This window comes from Sardina pilchardus, chromosome 18 (genome assembly GCF_963854185.1).
Source record: "Sardina pilchardus chromosome 18, fSarPil1.1, whole genome shotgun sequence".
NCBI classification, from domain to species: domain Eukaryota; kingdom Metazoa; phylum Chordata; class Actinopteri; order Clupeiformes; family Clupeidae; genus Sardina; species Sardina pilchardus.
Window position 1 is genome coordinate 28629693 of NC_085011.1, and position 24836 is coordinate 28654528.

Below are 24836 nucleotides of genomic sequence, written 5' to 3' on the forward strand. Positions count from 1 at the left end.
GCTCTTAGAAGAGTTACCTGTGGCACCAGCCGTGGCGCGACTGGCTGGGGCACCTGCACCGCACGCCGGCGACCCGGGTTCGATTCCCGCCCCGTGGTCCTTTCCGGATCCCACCCCAACACTCTCTCCCACTCACTTCCTGTCTCTCTCAACTGTCCTATCATTAAAGGCATAAAAGCCCAAAAAATATACTTTAAAAAAAAAGAAGAGTTACCTGCAAAGCACTCAAAATAAACCATATTTCTGCGCGATTTTAGGTGACGTCACCTTTTATTTCAACATTCTTCTCAAAATCTCTCCGTACAACCATTAAGCACACATTCCATATGTTCCACATATCATGGACATCCAACAATGGCACATAGCTACAACTTAATAAATACTTTACAAAAATAACACTTTTTTACATCAAGAGTAATGCTTTTTTTTAACCCAATACAAATATAAGGGGGGGAGGGGACAATATGACTGAGGATTATTGGCAAAATGTAGTACATGCTTACTACACAAACATACCAACTTCCATGGGGTCCTTTAAGATGCGAGACCCGACATCTTTGTAGTGGGCAGAGGAGATGGCTCCTGTGCGCCATGATAAAGTTGCATATGAGTCTTTGAACATTTACACATGTACCAGAGGCAGGACCTAGCAGCTCCAACGCTGCCAGACAAATCTGCCATTTTTGCAACTTACAGTTGAAGCTCATTGGTTGCCTCCATTTTCTGCCGAGTAAAACTGTAAACGGGGCAAAAGGTATGGATTCTTTTTTTTTCTCCAAATTCATGAGAAATCTTTTTCCCTTTTTTTTAAAACATAAAAATCAACAGCACTTTCCCTTTTGTCTTGCATCTAACATGGTCAGATAAAACTACAAACTTGCAATGTAAAGTCTTTATGACTAGCAGAAAACACAACGAAGCAGTGTTATAAGACCAACGTATGAGATGACCTTTCATCTTGTCCTCCACCAGCTGCTGATGCACTGAATAAGCCCTGTTTAGGCTGAAGGAGCCTTGCTCTGCTCTGCTCTGCTCTGCTCTGCTCTGCACTGCTCTGCGCTGCTTCGCTTGGTTTGGCTGGAAGGTGGAAAGCGAAGAGTAGCGCTGATGCCTCCACCAATGGCGCGCCTGCTCGGCTAATAAAAGAGAGACGGTCCCGGACAAACAGCTGCACTGCTCGTGTTGCAGTTACTGCAGGGACGTCCCTCCACCCGCTCCTCCACCACTCCCCACCATATGAGAGAAAAGAAAGTGGTTCCACCCCTGTGTGTGTGTGTGTGTGTGTGTGTGTGTGTGTGTGTGTGAATGTTTATGTGTGTGTGTGTGTGCCTGTGTGTCCGTGCTAACCCAAATAAACACATCAGCTCTCTTCTCTCCTCTCCTCTCCTCTCTCTTTGTCTCTGTGCCCTGCAGCTCAGAACTCCCTGGCCTCTTCGAACTGTTTGTAGTAGTCCTCGTCCTGGGGGTTCTCCGGGCACCTCTGGCCGTTGTTGGGCGGCCGGGCGTGGTTGTAGCGGCTCCAGTCGCCCTTGCAGATGATCCAGGGCAGCACGTCCACCTTGTAGTGCAGGTCGGCGGAGAACTCGGTGCTGATGAGGTTGGGCGTGCCGGCGCCCTTGCCGCGCGTCACCAGCTTCATGGCGTCGTCGTAGCAGCAGTGCTGCGCGGCCAGCGTGGTGGACTCCAGCGTGAGCATGGAGCGGATGCAGTAGCGCGCCGTGGGCTTGTAGATCTCCAGCTTCTCCTTGGGCCCGCTGGCGTCCTTCCAGCGGAAGTCGCGGCGCCGCCCGGGGTCGTGCACGTCCGCCGTGCTGTAGGCCACCTCCGTCGGGTAGGCGCACGGGCAGCTGGGCAGGTCGTTGGCCACCTTGCTCATGTACTTCTTCAAGAACTCGCTCTTGCAGTTCATCCAGCGTTCGCAGCTGTCCGTGTCTGTGAGAGGCAGAGCAGTTAGCATCTACTGTATTTAACGGCAGTATATACATTGGGCTATTTTAGAAAGAATACATAAACTTTTACAGTCAGAGGGTCGGCAATGGGATAAAAAAGAACACCTAAAGAAATGTAAACTAGGAAAGGCACTTCTACATATGGAATAGCCATTATGGAATAGCCATCTTTGCTTAAGATTATTCCAAGATCCAACCAGGAAACCAATTTGAAATCAGAAAGCCAGTCTATGCCTGCCACTTTCATATAAAAAATACTTAAGTTGCTGCTTTTTGGTCTTCCATTCCATCCACCTGAATCAGCTCCTCCGCAGATTCTAACTCCACCCTAAGATGGGGTTACTCTGGTCTCCCTCTTCCTAAGCCAGGAACCCATATTCCCAGGGCAGGTTTTCATTTCTGACCTTTCCCTGAGCGCTCGCCCGCTCTCTCTCTCTCTCACACACTGAAATAATTGCACCGCTGTTTGTTTGCGATGGATCAGTTTCCTGTGATGAGAGGATGTGTTCTGCGAGTCACCCACTAAACCATCGGACTTCTCTGACTGAAGTAGTATTCAGTATCAGCAAATGAAATTAAGCTCTTTTTTGGATGTTACAGTAAGATGAATACGAGCTGACTGTTCACTGAATAGGCACCCTCAGGGCACAAACAAAAGCCGCATTTCAGTCAATGCACTTACAGTGCAAAGCCCAAATGCAATGCAAATGTACCCAGGAGACCTGCTGTCCCTATTGTAACCTAGCGACTTTAGAGTCCCTGGCGTCTCACAGATCTGCGTTCTATGTCTTATGTATTAACATGTAATAAGTCTGCATGTTTAACAGAATGTTTAGGATATGGGTCACATTTCTGAAAAAAACCAACTCGCTATATTGTATGCATTTATTATTTTTTTTGTTGTGCTTGTTGATGTTAATTTGGCAAGGCTCCTGGAAGGCTAGTGTGGGCCAACACGGCTCTGTGTGTACGGAGAGCCAGAGCACTTTTATTGGGACCAGACTGCCGGAGCCAGAGCGACCCGCTGCGCTCCTGTCTTCCTGCCGGCTTTCATCCCGCTGCAGGAATGCGGCAGACTGAAGGGCCCAGGAATGTTAAGTGGGCAGTGGAAAGGGACGGTTGTTGTTTTGGGTGGATGCTAATGCCCGATGTATCTGGTTAGTTTGGCAAAGTGCGGATCAACCGCGGAGCTGACAGATGGACTTCATGAACAGTCTGCTGTGAGTGAGTGAGTTAAAAAAAAAAAAGACGAAAGAAAGTAAGGAAGAAAGGAGCGGGGGAAAAGAGACTGAGAGACAGAGAGAGTTTCTTACCAACACCAAAGAGCTCTGTGGCATTGAACTCATCGGTTCCAGCGAGCAGGCTGACCTCAGTGGCTGCCGTCTTAAAGGCATCTTCAATCCCTGCAAGTACAAAAACAGTCAGCTGGGTTTTAAACAAAACCATCGGAGGGCAGAGCAACCACACAGAAACGAGAGAATCAAAAGAGCTCAAGAGAACTGCTGAATCCATTCTGGAGTATTCTGTATTCTGGGCCTGCTCGATGACTGCTACACCATGGTCATTCTTGAAATAAAGTTCTCCCTTCATTGTAAAGTGATTTGGTTTCTAGATAAAACGCTATATTTTTAATCTAAATGCTATATATTTTTTACAATATTACGACACGCTATTCTCTGGACTGGTAGAGCTCACTCACCTGGGCAGCTGGGCATGTCACAGGTGCGAGACTCGGTGGCCGTGCAGGCGTAGCCGCAAGACCTGGTGCGCTTCTGGTTACCGTTGCCACAGGTGACGCTGCATGACGACCAGTTGCTCCAATCGCCTTCTCCATCCATGTAGTCTGTTTGAGGCAAGAGAGGAGAGAAGCATTCGCTGTTAGCCATCAAACGCAAAGCACACAGAGCTCATATAACAGTTCACTAAGTTAGCTGTTAGCTTAAGACTACCAAACTGCACTGAAAGTTAAAGACTACACCCATGGACTGGGTGCTGGGTCTGTGGTTGCCTGCTGCAGAGCTGATTCGGTCCGTATGTTAGCAGCACCTGAGGCACTAGCTCGTCCGCCAGCCACACTCATTAGCGTGCCTGTGTAATTGTACGGGGCAACACATGGGCCTGGACCAAACATGGCCGCCCCCTCCTCCACTTCCCTCCAACCTAAACATTAAACACTCCTCAGATGGACCCACACTGAAGATGGTATCCTGTTTTTTCTTTGCTATTTCACTCCTACTTTTGACCATTAATTTCACTGAGACACCACTTCCTTCATAAATCAGGCTGAGCGGTGCTGTGCTAGCATAATTCATGAATGTTGTTAACACTCAAAGTGCATGTTTCTTGCAAGTTAATCGAAGCCGTGCTCCTTGCACATTCTCTGCTAATTGAGTGTAAGGAACACTGTCAGTCCAAATCCCAAAAAGCTGGGACCACATGAGCAAGAACTCCAGGCGAACCTTATCCCAGAACTGAACTGGATTGGATGTCACAAGCGTGGAAGGTTGTTTTTGCAAATATCGCAGACATGGAGGTGGTTAACACAATATTTGTTAATTGGTTAGCATAATAGCCTAGTCTTCCAACGGAAATTAGCAACCCCTTTAATGTTTGTTACCTCCGCCAAGGAGGTTATTTATGTTTGTATGTTTGTCTGTTTGTTAGCAAGAGAACTCAAAAAGTCATGGATTGATTTCGATGAAATTTTCAGGAAAGGTCGGAAATGACCCAAGGAAGAAACGATTACATTTCGGGAGTGATCTGGATCACCGTCTGGATCCAGGAGGCGGTTATGTTTTCGCTTGGCGGAGGCCTGCTTGTTATTCTGCTAGTTTGTTACTGTTTATGCCACTAACTGTTCACTTTATTACTGAACTGGACTAAACTTAACTGGATTGAACTAGACTGAAGTGAACTGAATCGAACCGACTGGGTGGGGATGACTGGGCTGGAGGGGAAGACAAATGAGGCTCAGAGGAGGCGCAGTCTACCGCAGCGCTACTGTGGAGCCGCCAGGCTCAGTGGGACAGCGCTGGGCTTCCTCCTCAGCTTGGCGTAGCTCTCCTCCTCCTCCTCCTCCTCCTCCTCCTCCTCCTCTCGTCCTCAACAAGAGACTGGGAGGGCTGGGAATGAAGCGCTAGCCCAGGCAGCAGCAGCAGTAACATCGGGAAATATTTTCTGAAGGGGTAGGGCTTTGCCAAACGTTCCAATTTTGCCAAGAGGATGTCTGACACACCACACTAAGCTAGAAAAAAATCATAAAATCTTTTAATTTAGGCATTCACGCGCATTTAAAACCTTGGGTAGCTGGCTAAGGGATTTCATCAGCAGGCTAGAGTGGAGAGGAGGCTGAAATAGGGAGGGGAAACCCACAAGAGATCAGACTCGGGATCAGTGTAATCGGAAAACATGGAACCGTTTACAAACAGGGCTGTACAATACATTTAGCTCCACTCTGACGTCCTGCGAGCGATTTACTGCATGGGTGAGGAGAACTCATGGGGGCAACCCAGCCTCTGGGCTGGAACCTCTGCGTAGTCTCACTCTCACTTTGTCGCATCTGCCACATATTATCATCACTGCTTTAACTATCCACTCCATCCATACTGTATACATATATGTGTGTGTGTGTGTGTGTGTGTGTGTGTGTGTGTGTGTGTGTATATGTGTGTGTGTGTGTGTGTGTGTGTGTGTGTATATACTGTATGTCACACCACATGCATATAGCCTACATATAAATCACTCACACACACACATATACATATATATAAACACACATGCGCTCCCTCAGCTAATCACAGAACTATGTCCCTGTAGCCCGGTGATGGAAACAAAGACCCCTCAGTCGGTCAGGAGCGGAGCGGGGCCAGTCTCACCGGCTAGCTTTCCGCCGGCCCCGCGGTCACGCTCGGCTGCCTCTGGTCCCCGGGCCATTAGCATTTCTAAAGCGTGCGGTGGAGGGCCAGCCACATGCGCCGCTGAGAGTGACTAATCACCCAATCAGGAGGCAGATAAGGGATCTGCTGCTCCGCCAGGTCTGCCCGCGCCATTACGGGCCCGCCGCTGTCACTTCCAGTTTCCAGCGGCAAAAGAGTGGAACGTGTATATTGATCCGCATCCGAAAACGTTCCGAGAAACTCAGGAATACCGGCCGGCTGCTTTCGATGCATAGAATTCCTCCTCTCTCTCTCTCTCTCTCTCCCACTCTCTCTCTGCAATTGGGGTTTGGAGCGAGTTGTGACACAGCAAGCATGCGGGTGACAGGAAGTGCATTCTTCGACGCGGCCGCATATTTATTCATTTGGCCCCTGCTTTGAGTGTGTGTGTGTGTGAGAGTGTCTATGAGTAGGTGTGTGTGTGTGTGTGTGTGTGTGTGTGTGTGTGTGTGTGTGTGTGTGTGTGTGTGTGTGTGTGTGTGTGTGTGTGTGTGTGTGTGTGTGTGTGTGTGTGAGTGTGTGTGTGTGTGAGTGTGTGTGTGTGCACGCTATGCAAGCAAGCGAGCGGGCATGTAAGTAAGTGAGTGACTGAGTGATTAAATGGATGAGCGGATGTCCTCAGTTCCTGCTGTCATGCTTTGATGTCTCTGATGCATATTTGTGTGTGTGTGTGTGTGTGTTTCTGTCACGTAGACAGTGGAGAAGCATGAGGGAATCCATCTCGTAAAAGAGCCTGCAATCACAGGCTCCATGAACCGACCCAGCAATGACTGTCCCCATTATGGTGACAGCGCAAATCAGCAAATCTGCAAATTACAGATTCCAGATCAAACTATGACCATATGCGACGAGAGAAGCCTCAACATCGGGTGTGCACGCACACACATTCACACACACACACACACACACACACACACACACACACACACACACACACACACAATTAGGCACATACACATGCACACTTAGGTACACACACACAATTAGGCACACACACACACACACACACACATTTACCGTATTCAGTGTGCGGCCTGCTTGCTCCTCCACCCCTGCGCTCCCAGTCCCCCAGTGGCTTCAGAAAGTTGCTGTCGTCAGTGTTGCCCTCATAGGAGTAATCCTGCTCCTCTGCTCTCTGCCCCGTCGAGGTGGACGCAGGAGAGGAGACTGAGGAGGAGGAGGAGGAGGAGGAGGTGGACGAGGAGGAGGAGGAGGAAGAAGATGAACGCTGCCACCAGTTCCTCCAGTTGGGTGTGGCCCAGCCCGGTTTCTTCTCTTTGCGAAGGCCCTTCTCCGGCTCGGACGCCTCCAGTCCGTCCACCACCTCAATGGTCACCTACGTCAGCGAGGGGTAAGACACGTTAGGGAGTAGACCACACACACCCTCTCGGATTAGAGGTCATCTTACATGCCTCAACACATCTCACCGAGGGCCAACAAGATGAGCTGAGAACATCAATGGAACTGAATATTCCAGGAAATATGGTTTCGCAAGTTGTGGCCTGTGACCACAAGTAGGTTAAAATATTTTGTACCACATGTTTCCTGTTTTTTGGGTTTCATAGTTTGATTAACAGCAGTAGTTTGGCCAGAGAAAGATGTTTTTTTTTTTAATTTTAGGGAGGAGAATGGAGGAAGGGGGGGTGAGAGTTGCATACTTCTGTCAATTAGATTTTTAAGTGAGAGTGGCTATGTAATCTGTAAGCTGTTTGATTGTCTCCAGACGTGAGTCTGTCATGCTTCATGGGTCACCCTGAGAGGGTGCGGTTACCAAGTGATACCCCTGCTTCCACCAACCCCCAGCTAGCCCCCACCACCACCACCACCACACCCCAGTCCCTCACCCAGCACCCCCCAACCCTTCCCACCCCAGCCCCCTTGTCCTCACACATATGCCTCCCATATGAGGGGGGGGGGGACCTTCCACCTTTGCCTTGGTTACCACTCTTCTTTGGTCCCCTCTCCTCTTTCTCTCTCTCGCTCTCCCTCTCTTCATCCCACCCTCCCTCTCTCCACCTAAACGCCAAGTTCAAAGGGCTCCTCAGCCTCCTCCAGACCATGAAAGCCAGATGAATCCTGGGATCAAAGAAGCTCCTAGTCCCCCCCTAACCCCCACCCACCCACCCACCCTCTCTCTCTCTCTCTCTCTCTCTCTCCCTCTCTCCCTCTCTCCCTCTCTCCACGCGGCCGCTCACTCTTCTCCAGACTCCTCACATCTTGAGAGCCTAATGCACTTTGTCCTTCCCCCGGATTTCACTGTTAAGATCCCCATCTTATCCTTGCGCAAAGTGGAGCCCGGTCCTCCGCGGATTAGTCCACCAAAGGGAGTGATTCCTGCCTGGATATGGTTACTAAACAACACGCTAATACAACTCTACAGGCCTGATTGTCTTTCGAGTGTTGCTCCAACTCTCATATTCAAATATTTATAACAAATGTGTGTGTGAGTGTGTGTCAGGGGGAGAGGAGGGAGAGAGAACGAGGGACAGAGGGAGAGACTTTTTTTGGAATCTCTTTTTTGGAAGCTTTACTTAAGAGCTTTAATATTCAAACACTGGAGATAAATGTTTGAATGTCAGAGAGAGAGTGTGAGTGAGAAAGAAATAGCTTTGGAATATAGCTTTTGAATATCACAGTCTTTGCTTAGAGCTCTTCACATACGAACATTAGATAAATGTGTGTACTAATGTCAGGGAGAGAGAGAGAGAGAGAGAGAGAGAGAGAGAGAGAGAGAGAGAGAGAGAGAGAGAGAGAGAGCGAGTGAGAGTGAAAGAGAAGGGGACAGAGAGACGTTGTGTGGACTAGGCTCCTGGAGGCTTGCTTGCTGGTGAATAGGAGTGCTGGTGTGCAACAGGCCATTCTGCCTCTTCCTGTTTGCCAAGCATCTGGTCTATGTGCTTGGGCAGCCATGTCTCACACTCGTACTCTCCCTCTGTCTCGTCTCTTCCTCTGCCACTCTTTTGCTCTCTCCCTCTCGCTCGTGTCATTTCTCTCTCTCTTTTGCTCTGTCTTTCTCTCCCTCTCTCACACGTGTGTTGCATTTTATCTCTTTTGCTCTCTCCATCTCTCTCTCTCACACACACATGCACTTAAGTGTTTTGTCTGTCTTTTGCTCTCTCTCTCTCCCTCTGTCTCATATGTGCTTATATGTGTTTCTATCTCTTTTGCTCTACCTTTCTCTCTGTCTTTCATAGCCAGTGTACTGGGCCCCATCCATACCTGTATGTTGGGGTTCTGTCCGTTTATGTCCGCCTTGGAGAGGTCCGGAAGGTGCTGGAGGTCCAGCAGGAAAGCCCCCGGCCCGTCCCTCTGCAGGCTGCTCCCGGCCCCCTGGTTCTGGTTCTGGTTGTGGTTCTGGTTGTGGGTCTGGACCCAGGGCTGGGACGCGGGCCGGTGGGACACCGCTCTGTGCTCGGGGCCCGTTCTCCAGTCCCCTGGGCCATGCTGCGACGAGGAGCTACTCTCAGCGTTGAGATCATTCTGTCGACACATGAATGAAGGACACTCATATTAGATCAGATACGAGTTGTGATTAACTTCACATTCGATTCAATTCATTAGATTAAACTCTGTTTGCCCATCGATATTATCACACTGTGAATGCTGAAGACAGTCCATGTAAGGTCTCTTGCACTTATTCGTTGTATACTTGTTTCGGCTTATTTTTACACATCAATCTTTCAGCAGTGTGTGCCTTTTCCTTTTCGTCACTTCACCCACAGACATTAACAATGTTTACCAAATACTGATTTATTCTATATTTGCAATGTTTGCAAAGTTTTTGAACCAAAAATATGTTCACACGACAGGGAATGGCCCTTACTGCATCACCTCCCAACCGCCAGAAGTGTTACCCAAATATTTATTTGCAATCGGTTTCGATTTCGGCTGTTGCGAGTCCGAGTCTCTTTCGATAACAGCATCTGCTAATCAGTCAACTTTATCATTTGAAATGGACGTGCTGAAAGCTGTCGTAAGATCCTTGACTGACAGGTGTTGCCTAAAAGTGACATAGCGGTTTAGAAGGCGTCGTTTGTCTTTCCTTTTTAAGCACAGCCAGATGGTGACAGCGGAGATCTGAGGATATGATGTTGATCAAAATGATGGATATTTGCCATTTCATCTCAGCCTGTGCCAAGATCACTGGTGGCAAGATGCTTTATGGATGTTCATTCATGTAGTCCCATCGTTAAGTTCATTAATTCAATTATATGGGAACATAATGTCACAAAGCAAGTAGAAGTTATTCACTTCCTCATCTGCCAATATGCTTCTCATTACTCTTCCACACAACTGTAGCACAGACCTCTTCAGTCGCGCTCTCTTGAATGAGTGATTCACAGCTCTAATTTAGGCCCCCCCCCAAAAAAACCCTAAACCCAAAAGACTCTTTGAGAAAAAGGAGACCTGAATGCCCAAGCCCCATCCATGAGCTCCTTACCCACCCACCCATCATGTGCCTGCTGCAGATGAGGCACGATAATGTCTCCCATAGACGGCCACTTAGCGAGGCTGGATTAATAAGTCAGGATGACAGGCGGTTCAAATGGCAACGACCCTCTCCATAAATCCACCCACAGGCGGAATGGGGTGGGGGTGCGGGCGGGGTGGGATGGGTGTGTGTGTGTGTGGTGGTGGTGTGTGTGTGTGTGGGGGGGGGGGGGAGTGGAGGGTGTGAGAGTGCCGGCTGTGCCTTTCCCCTCAGAGGCCACAGGCCAGAAGGCCAAGCCCGCCACAACCACGGAGCGGCCCGAGGCCGGACGCCTGAAGCAGCGCGTCCAGAGCTCGGCCCCAGCATCCCCTGGGGGCCTGATCACAAGCACACACCGCACAGCAGCATCTCATCTGACCTGACCCACCCGCCACCTGCTCAAAGAGTGGAGCGACAGATGAATGATCTCTTTCTTTCCTCCTCTCGCTCTCTCTCTTTCTCTCTCTCTCTAACCCTCTCCTTTTAAACCCTCGCTCTATTTCTTTCTAACTCTCTCTCTTTCACACACACATAGTCGCACACATGAACAAGCTGCATTCTCAGAACCCCTTTTCAGCACCTCTATTTGTTTACACACTGACGCCCGTTGACTAATTCTCTGCAAAGACATTTTTTTTTACTACTGCAAAGGAACAAGGGGGAGAAAGGAATCCGAGCGAAGCCAAGAGGGAGTGAAATCGAAAACAACATAAAAGCGAATGTGTCCTCGCCAGACTGAAGGCAGCAGTAGCCCTATGCCTTCGCTAGGACCTGGCTCAGAGGAGTGGGTCTGAGCTGAGGAGAAACGCAGCCGACAGCTGCTACAAAACAGCTGGCCTGGCAAAATAGTCAATGTTTTTAACTATTTATAAAATACTTTATAGGATTAATTATGGCCAAATACTCTGGTGCAGATGAATTTGAAAATAAAAGCTTTAGTGTTTGGTCTTGAAAAAATAAAATAAAATAGAAATGAAAAAATAAAAAATAAAAAAAACAAGAGAAAGAAAAAAGGGCTTATTGTAGTACTAAAATATGGACAAATATAGAAAGCTGTGAGTGGCTGTCTGGAGCACTGGGCCGTGTTACGACTGATGGTTCCACTCAAGTCCCACGCTGCTCCTTTATGGCAGCGCAGAAGAAACAGACATCCGAGCCAGCGTTGCGAAATCGTTGTGGCGTCTCTCTCTCTCTCTCTCTCTCTCTCTCTCTCTCTCTCTCTCTCTCTCTCTCCTCTCTCTCTCTCTCTCTCTCTCTCAGCTGACAGAAAAATACTCTGTTGCTCTCTTACGGTGTGTGTGTGTGTGTGTGTGTGTGTGTGTGTTGGGGGTTGTAAATGTGTCCCCTATGGACTGCAGAGGCATGTGTTACCCGTCACATACACACAGAAGGGGCAATTACTCCCCAGTTGGAATGACAGCTTTAAGTAGCCAGTAATCATCCATACTGCTTTGGGTAGACAATAAGATCAAAGGAGTCCATCAATCTTGTTTTTCTCTTGTTTTCCTAAAAAGGCCCTTGTGCTGTGTGTGTGTCTGTGTGTCTCTGTGTGTCTGTGTGTGTCTGTCTGTGCCTGTGTGTGTGTTGGTGTGTGTGTGTGTGTGTGTGTGTGTGTGTGTGTGTGTGTGTGTGTGTGTGTGTGTGTGTGTGTGTATGGCTCTGCCCATGTCTGTGTGTGTGTGGCTCTGCCTGTGTGTGTGTGTGTGTGTGTGTGTGTGTGTGTGAGAGTGTGTGTGTGTGTGTGTGTGTGTGTGTGTGTGTGTGTGTGTGTGTGTGTGTGTGTGTGTGTGTGTGTGTGTGTGTGTGTGTGTGTGTGTGTGTGTGTGTGTGTGTGTGTGTGTGAGAGAGAGTATGCGTAACAAACCACTACTGGCAGAAAGTATCCATAGTCATACACACGACTACGTAAATTTGTATGCATTCATATTGCTCTGATGAAAGCTGTTAGTCTTTTTGTTGTCAAAAGGTGTCTTTTTGTTGCTGTCTGGGCAGAAAAAAAGACAAGGATTGTCGAAATGCTCATAATCAAGAACAGAATGATTTTTAAAAAGGCAAAGTTCAATACGAAGTGCGTAATGCATCAGTATGTACGACTACAGAGATTATTGCATCAAGCCTCCAGACGCTCAGTTACAGGAAAGTACAAGAAACTCAAGGAGGCAAAGTATCGGACAACATGTAGGCTTCAAAGGAGTTACACCATGCTACCTCAGGATCCTTTTAACTTAAGAATTTTGACCTTAACTTGACGGTTACATCTTAATCATCATTGAGATTTACATGGGTTTATTTTCACCATTGGTAATTCAAGCCTCTCTTCACAGCAAGTCTTTCAGCTTATCTTGCTCAGCAAGAAGGGGGGCAACGCCATTTTTACAGGCTCTGCAGAAATCAGACAGGGTAAGGAAATACTTCACTGGGAAAGCATAATTGTCTGTTTGTTCTCCGAGTCTGTATTGGTTTTCAATTTGTTATTGTAGCAGTGAGAAGAATCTCTCAGAGCGCCACTGCCGAGCAATCGAGAGCCTGACGTGGTAGACAAAGAAAGCAAAGGCCTTGCGGTGTTGGTGTTGCTAACCAATACCACAAGTGTACAGTCATTTACCGCACTGGGATTACCAGGCCTTGTGGAGTTATCCCACCTCAAAAGACACACTTAAGTAGTTCAGAAAGCTCGGCATGAACGGTTGACATAGGATCCGGGGGCTAACGCGCAAAGCCCACTGGCAGTGTCTGACGCGTGTCAACGCCAACGTTTAGAAAATCGTTCTATCGTCAAAGCCATAAATGTGAACGTCACTGCCAGTGGGCTAAGAATATGGCATGATCCAAATGGCATTTTTTTAAAAAAAGAAAACTTTAAAAACCGACAATCATGATACCATGATTTTGTCCCATGTTTCAAATTCTACTGAGTTTTAGTCAAATATTTGGCTTTCAATACTGTACTTGTCTGTGGCTGAATGGCCATTCTTAATAGGCAACTGTAGTTTCCTGTGACTGTGAATGGAGGTTCAGAAGTAGTCCAATTAGAGGACTCATCAGCCCAAGACCTTCACAATCAGGTTCCTGGGAGAGCAAGCAGAGGCGCCTTTGACTGGAGCATCACTAGTCATACACCATTCTTCAAATCATACAGGGCCTCCCAGGAAGCATCCCCCCTCCCCAAAAAAGCCATGAATGAAAGTCACACACCAGCTGACCCCCGCCCAGTTCCTGTCCCTGGCCTGTGCCCCCACCACACCCCACCCCACCCCCGCCCACTTCCCTACTTCCCCTTCATTCAGTTGGCAGGGGCTGCTTAAAGGAGCATGACTCCATTTTCAATTGGAAGCCACTGGGGGGGCAGGAAATGAAGGCTGTGCACATAGTGCCAGATGCTTTTCAATTCCTCACCAAGGTGGAAAAGAAAATGATCTCTTTCTTAAGACCTCTCTCTCTCTCTCTCTCTCTCTCTCTCTCTCTCTCTCTCCAGTGATCCTGTTCCTAGGCCTCGAGACGTTTTTGTTATTCCTTTCTCATTAGCCCTTCTTTAATATTATCCTGCACTGGGCCTTCTTGGTTCAGTGAGAGTTTGATTACTCTGCAACATACCTCGAAAGCCGACTCTATGACCGAATCTTCCTAACGGCGTTTCATATCCAACATCACCTCTTAATCAGCAAGGGATCTCTTCATGACAGGGAAAGGCTGTTTAAACAAACAACTGGACCAGATATCTGGTGAACTCATGGCTGGACTCACACTCACACACAGAGAAGTGTGGTGTCCTCCGGGCATTCGTACTGGAGTTGAGGAGGTGTTTTTTTTTTACTAGTGTCAGAAGTCATTTCCAATGAGATCTACAGGTGTGAAGTGACAGGCTGTGGTGTCAGACTAGGCAGTGTTTAGTTCTTTTACTTCTGTCAGAGTCCCCCCTCCCCAAGTACTGTAGGTTACAATGACTAGGCAGGTGTAGGTCATGTGAGGACCATCCATGTACATTCCTGCTCTCTCTCTCTCTCTCTCTCTCTCTCTCTTTCTCTGCGAGTGGCTGATTCACTGCACACACATACTGTGAGTGGATTCCTTAGATGTTTCCAGAACTCCGAAGCAGAGTTCTTAATAACAAACGCAGCGCCAGTTGACAAACAAAAACGCAGATGCCGAGCCGATCCTCGCATCACCTACAGTAACAACAACATGGCCATGACGAAAGCCAAACAGTGCATTTTTGGGACATGTTTGCACCGGAGAAAGAGCAAGAACATAAGCATGGGTATTTTGCCCTACACGACATGTCCCTAAACTCACAGACATGCTAAGAAAAGCTTATCAGTCCACCCAGCCAATATAGCCAACAATTTCCAGTTATTTCCCTGTATAATTCAGTGAAACATGACTCTGGAATTAATTCTGTAGAATTAAATCAGCCAGACTATGTATGTTGCAATCTATCACTGTGATGGGCAAACTGGCTTCAAGGATTAGTCGACATGCATGCTGATACAGAGTTGAAGTATTCAAGTGTTGTAGGATAGATCGCACACAGTTATTTTTAAAAGACGTGTTCAATTGTGTTGAACATCTGTTTATTACATTCCTTTGCAGTGTGTTGGATGCCCTCGTAACTAATGAAACTAGATGCGTGTAGAGCTTTTCATGTTGCTATTTAGCACATCATATCCCTATTTTAACCATTTACTGGAGATGCCTGACAATGTGGTTAAATGCCTATTCATCACGGGGTGGTGCAGTCACAACCCGACTGACAAGGACATTTCAGTGCCATTCTAAAAATACATCAAAAAGCAGCCCTTGGGTGTTTAACCACCCTGAAAACCCCAGTTGATCCTCTGGCCTTCTAACCTAGGTTCCGACCCCCTGATACACACACCATGTGGCTGTGGTATCAACCCACAAAGACACACTTCTGTCACTCAAAGGCAGACGACGGCGGTGGAGAGGCCAGTTCAAGAAACATTTCACATTGTACAGGACCGATAGCGGGTTGGTCTATTTCCATAGCTCGCTCTCTCTCTCTCTCTCTCTCTCTCTCTCTCTCTCTCTCTCTCTCTCTCTCTCTCTCTCTCTCTCTCTCTCTCTCTCTCTCTCTCTCTCTCCATAGTGAAATCCTGAGCAGTGAGGTATCGACTTGGCAGAAGGGAAGGTTACTTGGGATGAGTCGCAGTCTTATTGACATTACAGTCCTAGTGATGAGAGAGTCACAGTCATGAGGCGAGCCATGCTTCCCACTATGTCAACAGGGCACTCAGGTATCACTGATGCCCCAATGATGAGCACCTATAGCCCGTGGCCAGGGGCCAGCAGTTAACTAAAAGCCTTGGGGATGTCACCTCTGACCCCTTCTGACCTCATACTCAAATGTCCGTCAAGAAGACCAGATCAACTGAACAATGCTTGATTTTCACAGATGAACTGAGGTAAACTTTAGCATGAGATAAGGAAGCATACCATACCATGTAGAACGATCAGTGATTAGTCCTCATAAAGTGAGGTCTATTCTTTTAACCGTTTTAAGTTTCCTCACACTGCTCTGACAGAACTTTCCTGCCATGCTGCTTGAAGTAGCTGATTTGGTGAGTTCTAAGAGCAAAATAAAGATTGCCTTCCCTATACATGGTTATGTACTGTATATGAGAACCCCGGCGATAACTTCAGCAAAGTCTATTTCAGACAGTGCTCTCTACCGCCAAACTTTACTGATTTTACCAGAGATAGTTACAGGTCTGATTTCTCTCAAGATCATGGCTGACTGCAAAATTACATCTCAACATACTGTATAACATCGAATGTAAGAGTGTGATGCGTTGTCAAATCGCCTACAGCGAAATCAGACAGATCTCTTTGGTCTCTCCATCACATGCGTTGCGCAAATAGCCTAACCGATCAGAACTCCAAGCTTCAGTACACTCCTTAGGCAACATACGGCTTTCTTATGCAAATGAAAGTAAACGGAATAATTACAGTTCCGTCAGTGTGTCGAGTGTCATGATTGGATTAAAGCCGGACACGAATTAAGGCACTGTTTGCTAAGCACTGTCTTTATGTGAATAATTGACGTGAACGTCCATCACTATTCTCATTCAACAAACCCTCATTACAATCAAATGCACCCATGACAATGGTGATGCGAAGTGAAAGGTGTGACTGGGCCACCACCCAAATTTGAGACCCGTCAGCATGACTTTTAGGATGGTTTTCCTGATCTTCTTTTAGTTAACTTAAATTATCAGGTATTTTCTATCAATCATATATTATGTCATCATCGGTTAGTTTTTTACTTCGACCGTGAGAAGATGCCAAACTCACCTGCGTTGTCAGCGTGTGCTGCTCCTGATCTACCGTTGCGTTCCCCGGTTGTAGAGGACTGCTTCGGAGTACTGTGATGTGTAAAGTTAGTAGCAACAGTCCCAGCAGTAACAACAATTCTGCCGCCAACCGAATCATCCTTTTGACGCGACCGGTTTTGGGACCCTGCGGTGTGGCAGGGGTTCCACCGCCGCCTCCGCCCGCTGCAGAACCTCCGATCTCCGGATCCGCCGCGGACGAGGAGCCGCAACACCACTGCGGAGCCACTTCGGGATCAGAAATATCAAATTTCAGAGGAAAAGGGAAGTAAAGTAGCCTGATTAGATGCAAGAGTGAGTCGCAGGGAGTAGTTCCCCCAGGTGATTGGTCTTAGCCTGCTCCTTTAAGTTAAACCAGTGTAGGCTATTTGTCAGACAATGGCTCAAAAATAGGCTACGAATTCATGAAAAGTTCTGAGGCGGTGTCCAGGTAGCCTAAAGGATTTAATCTATGACCGCAGCACTAGAAACTCTACAATTTCCCATCTCAACAAAACACTAAAATAACACGTCAATAAGGAGTTGTAGGGCCCAGGGTTCCCAAAGTCGCCTTCTGAAGTTGCTCTTGCCCTTACTGGAGTTCAGGTGAATTCCCTCACAACCAGGCAACGATAGGAATGGAATACTTCTGCATCATTCCTTGCAGCTTCTCGTGAAACCACTGACAAATGGAATCCTCTCTTTCATCTCTTGGTCCTTAATTTACCCCCTTTGCATCGAATGCTGCGCTTATCAATCATGTCCGTTCTCCTGCGCCTACAGTTCCGAGCGTTGTTATCAAGTGCGCGTTATCTTGTTGTTATGATTCCATTCTCTCTAATGAAATAAAAACTCGCTGCCTCCTGGAGACTGAGCGCAGGACACACAATGGTGCTATTGTGTTTTGCGAAAAACTTCTTATCACAAATTCAGGTACATGCTGTCAAGAGCGCCTCAAGTCTTCCTCCGTTTCACGACGCACGCTCCTCTTTGCGTGGACATATACGCAAGCTCTCCAACACAAACTCAGTGCCTGCTTTTGAGTGCGCCCGAAGTGTTTTTATATACCGCTCTGTTGGTTTGCTGTCATCTCCCCCTCCCCCTATATTTAACCCTTCTGATCCCGCCCAAGCCAGCGCAGAGGAGGCTATGGCTATACCCACGAGCGGTGAGGGAGTGGCGGGACGGGTGAGGGCCACACGCAGCTCACAACAGCCACGAGTCGTCGGTTGACAGGTTATGTTAGAACTCAGAACGAGGGGACAGTATCTTTTCAGACACATTACAGTAAAATATGTGCTTAATTACATATATATTAGGGTGTTAAAAATGTTACATGAATGCTTCCATGAATCATACGTCCTTATAAGAGAAGGCCTATATGTCTTTTTGATTTTCATGCTGTGTTCAAGCTGGCATAAATACATCGACAAATGTTGTCACCTCTGAAGTATTTGTTTATGGCTGGCTTCAAAGCACTTATGCACAGCGTCAAGTTATAGCCTCACACGGTGGGAGGCTTTTAAAGTTCCTGCCTAGTGCATATAGTGCTATCCCAAATGGTCATTCTCGTCGTTAATCTCGGTTTTAGTGTTTTATTTGGGTTGCCTTTGTGACAGAAAAATGTCATTCTCCTATTCAGAATAAACTCAGTATTACAGTGATGAATCACAGTACAGGGACATTAACATGAACTGAAATAAGTGTGCATGATCCTTATGCTTCCATAAGCAGCCTGAGGTTTCAACAGAATGAGAATATAGCAGAAATCCTTGCGAATTCATTCAATAATACCTGGCTTGAATAGGCCTACCGTTAGCTATTTAAAGACAAGGTTCCACTAGTCATTTCAATAGCCTACAAATGCATCAAACGATTTTCTTTTTTATTTAAAAGCTACTCTAAATATATTGCTTTTTCATTTAATAACTACCATGAATATTATGTCAACCACATGACCCTGATCACACATAGAGCAAAGAGCCGTCTAATCTTATTTTGATTCCCACTTAAAAAGCCGTCACACATAAATCTGTACGCTCCGTCTACCTCTGTGTTGAACACCTGTTGCGAACATGTAAAAGCTGCTGTTTGTATGCCCGTGCCCTGCTGCCTGCACTTCAAAATCCCGCCAAAGCAGCAATGGGAAACCGGGCGGAGAGAATCCACAACCTTGGACACACTGGCCGACTTCAAAGGGCTACCAGAGGTTCCCCCTCCAGAATAGCAGCAACATGCCATTCCAATAAGACCAGCGTGCTCAGCTCCGCAGTTCAAAAGAATGGACCAGCCTGGCTCAGGGGGCCCTCTCTGGCGATGGTCTGGTCTTGGACAGATGTTTTCCCCAGAACCCTCCCTACTCTGCTGTGACTGTTGTTGGTGTTATTGGCTTGTGAGAATGTATTGGAGTGAAAGATTTTAGCAGTTCCATCTGCCCTCCAGACTCCACAGCCTGTGATGCACATACTCAAGTCACCCAACAGATTACAGATTAGAAACACATTGATAAAGTGGAGTATTGGATGTTTGTAAACATGAGAAACCTATTGTGTTTACCTCTATTCCTTCCTCTCCATTCAGGTCCACTGACATTTCATTCCACTGTATGAGGGCAGATCATGGTGGTTTCAGAGAAAACCTCCAAACAACCGCTGTCAGAGAGATTCACAGGCACGGGACAGTCATTTGGTGAGTCATGGAGACAGCACAATTCTCTTCCTAGGTAGCCTGAAATACTATCTGAACTGAACAAGCAAAAGTGTTGGATAGCCCCCAAGGCACTCTACCGCTTTTTGTTGTGTGCCAGACATAAATCTAGAACGCTATCTTGTACTGTGTATATCGTGTTCCGATCTGCGTTGTGTGAATATAGTGTCCCATCCATATGTGCATATGCTGTGGTGGAAAATAAGCCTTCCTGTTTACATCCCGAAGCTTCTGCTCAACATGTGACATTCCCCGCCAAGCATGACGACCATAGTTGGTTGTGTGGTTAATATACACACACAATCTTATATAACTCAATACAACGGCAAAAGCCCTCAAAGCATACCAGACCTAAACACCACTGATGTGTTTAGCAACAGCATTCCCCTGACCTCCTCCTTTTCTCTCCAAGGGGCCTCCATTAGTGCAGGATGTGCCTGGAGAATCATTAGCCCGGAGGGGTACTAGATGACTGCTGCCACAGGCTGGCTAATGGGGTCCTAGCCCTGCTCAGGTGTGAAGAACTGACACACCACCATCGCACACTGGTGGCAGATCAAAGATGACCGTCCTCAGTGAGTGTGTGTGAGATATTCTTTAAATGTAAAACAGGAAGGGTGTCGCGCCAGTAAATCCAGTCCTGATGGGTGCGTCAGTTCCAAAATTAGTATATTCAGCAGCAGTCAGGAGGAACGGAACTCGCACACCACTGTAGCCGATGCAAAAATAAAATCGACTTTTTGCATCGGCTACAGTGGTGTGCGAGTTCCGTTCCTCCTGACTGCTGCTGAGATATTCTTTAAAAACATTGATGTTCCATACATATTCTGATTCTGCAGTGATTCACACTGGAGGTGTGCTCATTTGTAATATATGGTCACCAAGGAATCAATTAATGTTTTGACTTAACATTTAATCAAAACATAACAGTTATTAACAAACATTTGATTGAGTGGTAGTCATCGAGTAGTTTCATGTTGCATTTTTTGTGGCTTGCTTCAGCAAGTAGTGCTGACATTTCAAGACTCCTTCCAAAACACAAGATGTACAGTGCCATTGTATTAAGTGCAACAGAACAATTCCCCATCAAGAGAAAGGGCCAACAAAGGAAAACCGATGCAAAGTAAAAATGGAAAATTTTCTCTGAGAGCAGACAAAGCAGTTGCCTCTGTTTTGAAGAGCAAATAGTCCGTATCCATGCATGTTATCAAAATCAACAAACAGCAACTTATCCAATCATGTCATTGTATTCAATTCTGTTCAGAGAGTCTACCTGTCTCCATAGTATTGCAATCCATGAAAATAGATAAACATTGTGTCGGGGGGGTTGGACTGAACAAGTGCAGGCTATGCCTCTGCTGTCATTTGGTGAGACATTTATTGTAGCCTAGATTCCCTCTGGTATTAAACAAATTAATTATTATATACCTGGAGAAATGTGGGCTCTCGCCTGTCAGGTAATTCTGATGTTGGCTGTCATAATGCATACTCTGGATGCTTACCTTCAAAGAAATCAGACATTTACGTGTTTGTGTTGCGTCTCTCCTTGACTTGAAATGCAACAATTAAGCTGCTGACAGAATCAGACACAGATGAACAAGCTGGAACGCACTTGTCTTGACACTAAACTATACCTCAGGAAGGTGGTTAGAGATTGCTTTGTATTTGAAGGAAAACAGTACCGTTTCTACAGAGACTGCAGAGACTGCCACACGCGTGAGAACAGGGGAATTCAGAAGCGTGCAAATATGACAAAGATGAGCACATACAACAGTGAACCCCCCACAACGAGAGTTGACAGCGGAAACTTAAGTCATCATTCTGAAATCATCACAAGTGTCATTAAAGTGTAATCTGACTGTATTATTTACAAATACACCAGTTCATCACAGAACTTTCTGGTAATTGTGGCAATGCATTAGTGTGTGAGGGAAGTCTGGCAAACATGTATATCACAAATAGCATCAAAATAACCACAGCTGAGATGACATATTTTCCATTGGTGGCGTAAATCTCGACAAAAAAACATGTCTCCTGCTTACACTCTCTCAATCATCCAAACTCATAACTGCGTGCTCTCCACGGTGGTCTTTCTCTCGACACTGCAAAAGAGCTGTTGAGAAAAACTACCACTTCAAGGGCTCCGCAATCTTCTCTTGGACTAGTGATGTAGGTCAGCGATGGAGAGTTAATTGTCTGGTTCTGTTTGTATTTTTTTCTGTTTAATCTGCAGCAGCTTTTTGAAGGTCTTTCATATTCCTTCATCTTCAGCTTCCCCTTTACGACAGAGCTGCTCCCAGCGGCCACAGATTTCGATCATGATTATGGGCGACATAAAAGACAGGAGCCTGAGGAACATTATTATGAGTGTCCACAGTTAGGAGTGTCTCATTTCCCAAAACCACCACCACTGGGGCCCGGTGGTATAGAATCCTGTCTCTTCTGGGAGACTGAGAAGCAGTCCCTTCAAAGCAAGCAAGAGCCCAGTTCCTCCCAAAAATGGAGGACTATGAACTTCATGTGGACTGTCCCTCAGGACTAGAGCTCTCTGTGCAGGTCGCTGGAGCTTTCTGCGTCGTATCAGCTATCCAGCTCATAGTCTGTTTCGTCAAAGAGCTCCGGCCGTAACGAGATCCTGTGGCGGGAGAACTTCACCCGAAGCAGATCGCCGGTTTCGTCCAGCGCCTGTAGCACCTGGGAGCAGGACAAGAGATCAGAGAGTCAGGCAGCGGGAAAAGAGAAGAGAGAAAATGGGCCTGTCCAAAACGGAAAACAGCCACTAGCTGCCTTGCTGCTTTCAATTGTTTAATGAGTCACTTGCCATAGCAGACATCAAGGTACCAGGTATGAACTTTGTTTTACATAGCCTAGCCAGATAGCAACACAGAACGCCATTGCCAGGATATCGATAGCTGCCTTAATCAGCGGGAGTTGAAGCAGAGACGTTTAAAAGAATCTTTGGTTGAAGGCAGTATGAAGGATACTGTAAGCTGCCTTCAAAAATCGACAAAAACTAAGCTATCTTAGAAGGCAGAATTGCACTCATTGAGACACTTATTCTTACTGCACTCCACCTTTTTAACATTTTCCCTAGAATTGTTTGGAGAGTTGCTTTAAAATATTTACCATGTTGTAAGTGACTTTAGCTAAAAAGCGTCAGCCAAATGTAATGTAATGTGCATGACAGGCTTTTAGTCGTGTTGGACATAGCCAGAGTGTTCAGTCAAGTCCTGTGTCCTGTCTCTTACCTTGTCCAGCATTGGTCGGGTGTGGGCAGCCGACACACAGAAACGTGCCCTGGCCTCGGTGATCGGTGTGGCTGGGAACCCTACCACCACCACACCAATGTTCTTCTGCAGCATGGTGCGAGAGAAAGCCCTGTAAAACGCACACACACACACACACATCAGTCATGGAGTTTCTATTTCTAGGATACTATACTGCACTGAATTGAATCATTAACATCCATTAAACAGTAAACAGAATAATGAGAATACTAAATAATAAGAATATCTCTATGCTATGATAGAAAAGCTGGCTGAGGCACCAGACACTGGTACTCCTGGAACTTTTAGTGAATGATTGAACAGGTCAGCCTGCAGGTGTCGGCAGTGTTGGTCATCTTACTTTTAAAAAGTAATTAGTTACAGTTACAAATTACTTCTGCCAAAAAGTAATTGAGTTAGTAACTCAGTTACCACAATGTAAAAGTAATTACTTACTAATTTTTATGTTCTATAACGCTATTATCATCTTTAACGTCAGTGGGTGGAAGTCAGAACGTGCGCATGGCATCTGCCCACCCAGCCCAGGCCCGGGGTGGCTAATCGGGAGATGCGGGAGGACTGTTAACGTTTTGAGGCGGTCTGAATATTGTGAGCTTAAATACGTACAGTATATTGTTTCTGTCGATTTGCTGCGCGCTCGCGGCACTTCAGCAGCCTGGGCTGTGCGGTCGCAGCCCCTTACTCGCAGTTTCCCAAATATTAACAAAGTAGTTCGGAAGTCGCAACCAAGTCTATATTTGCAATAATCTACGGGAGTAAATGAACAACCCCTTCTCCAGTTGAACGGCCCTAACAAATGTAGGCTATGCAGCAGAGACGTGTAGCCTAATAGGCTAATAATTAATTTTACTGTAAGGTAACCCCCGATATCAAAAGCCCTCAAAAATAAAATAGGCTATCTTTAAAATATGTATTGGGTCCTCCTTTGAAGATAACGTTCAGTTTCAGTGAAGTAGCCCTGTGAGAGAAACTATAGAGGAGCATTGAATCCGACAGACAGAGAAAGTGCGCATTAACAGGCTTGTCACTATTATGCCTATACTATCGTGGCAAGTTCGGTCGGCTACGCTACAGTAGGCCTATGTGCAGAAATGAAATGGCTTGGATTTGGTGAGTAGCCTATTCAAGTCATTTTTTTCCCTCCTGAAGTTGGATATGAAGTGGGCCTATGAATTAAATTATTTCCAGATTCCACTCTGATGTACAGTAGAGGTAGCCTACTAGTCTGTCAAGTTCAAGAGCAATAATAATTGTTATTAGCTCAGGGGAGGGTATTCCTATATGATCCTATCCAGTGAACGCGCTTCATTGAACCAAATTGTAGTAACGCGACGCTTTAAATTCTCAGTAACGATAACGGCGTTGCCACGATGAGAAAAGTAATTAATTAGATTACTTCGTTACTGACAAATTAACAACGTTAGTAACGCCGTTATACTTAAACGCCGTTACTCCCAACACTGGGTGTCGGTCACCTGTCCGGCTCTTCCTTGGGTCGGCGCACAGGTAAGTGAATCGTGAGTGGGACTGGACCCAGACAGAAAGTTTAGTCATCTAACCTCTCCTTTACCCCATACAGAGGGGAGCGGGGAGAGAGGAATCCATCTTAAATACAACAGCTGTGCTGTATATGCGCCTGTACCCCATGGTGGACATGAAAGGTGCGAGGCAGACAGAGAGGCAGGTGGGAGAAAAGAGACTGGAATGGCTAGGACCAGCGCTCCACACGCACACACACACACACACACACACACACACACACACACACAAAAGAACAGTGGCAGACAGCAGAATACAGGCGAGAGAGAGAGAGAGAGAAAGAAAGAAAGATGGAGAGAGACAGAGAGACAGAGAGCGAGAGAGAAAGCGGGAGCTCAGTTTAAAAAGGCCTCACAGCTGCCGGTGGCTTTGTAGCTGTGCCAGGGGCCTGTTATCTTTGGAAGCGTCTGAAATGCCCGGGAGAGGATGAGCCTCTCGCGTGTCACATTGCTTCTCTGTGCACTACCGATTCACCGAGCATCTGGAGCATCCAGAGTGGACAGGGTCCAACTCCCACCCCTCCACCCCTGAAAGAGACATCGCTCTTTTGGACGGACTGACCAATGGGGGTGAATGCCCTTGTCTATTGGCTGTTAGGTGAGTGTATGCTTGTGTGGGGG

The 24836-nt window shown here is 46.7% G+C and overlaps 2 protein-coding genes across 4 annotated transcripts in view; both read right to left on the bottom strand.

The window, feature by feature from the left end:
• Positions 1-246: 246 nt before the first annotated feature.
• On the bottom strand, positions 247-17700 carry ism1 (isthmin 1). Its single transcript, XM_062519335.1, has 6 exons — positions 16668-17700; positions 9104-9364; positions 6902-7220; positions 3649-3792; positions 3263-3352; positions 247-1932 (listed from the first exon to the last, which is right to left on the bottom strand). The coding sequence occupies exons 1-6, from the start codon at positions 16803-16805 to the stop codon at positions 1415-1417; spliced, it is 1470 nt and encodes a 489-aa protein (XP_062375319.1). The 5' UTR covers positions 16806-17700; the 3' UTR covers positions 247-1414.
• Positions 17701-20282: 2582 nt separating this feature from the next.
• Positions 20283-24836, bottom strand: part of sptlc3 (serine palmitoyltransferase, long chain base subunit 3) — a 36726-nt gene continuing 32172 nt past the window's right edge. For all 3 annotated transcript variants that reach the window (XM_062519619.1, XM_062519621.1, XM_062519618.1), the window contains 2 exons: positions 22639-22768; positions 20283-22084 (listed from right to left, as the gene is read on the bottom strand). In XM_062519619.1, coding sequence (XP_062375603.1) covers positions 21971-22084; positions 22639-22768 — 244 coding nt within the window. In that variant the 3' untranslated portion in view covers positions 20283-21970. The remainder of the gene's footprint in view (positions 22085-22638; positions 22769-24836) is intronic.

What these genes read in the sequence shown, in the direction of transcription:
- ism1 (XM_062519335.1), bottom strand. Translation starts at nt 16,805, where the DNA reads ATGATTCGGTTGGCGGCAGAATTGTTGTTACTGCTGGGACTGTTGCTA. An exon ending in AGCACACGCTGACAACGCAG is followed by an intron (nt 9,365 to 16,667) that starts GTGAGTTTGGCA and finishes ATGTGTCGACAG; the next exon opens with AATGATCTCAACGCTGAGAG. An exon ending in TGACATGCCCAGCTGCCCAG is followed by an intron (nt 3,353 to 3,648) that starts GTGAGTGAGCTC and finishes TTGTACTTGCAG; the next exon opens with GGATTGAAGATGCCTTTAAG.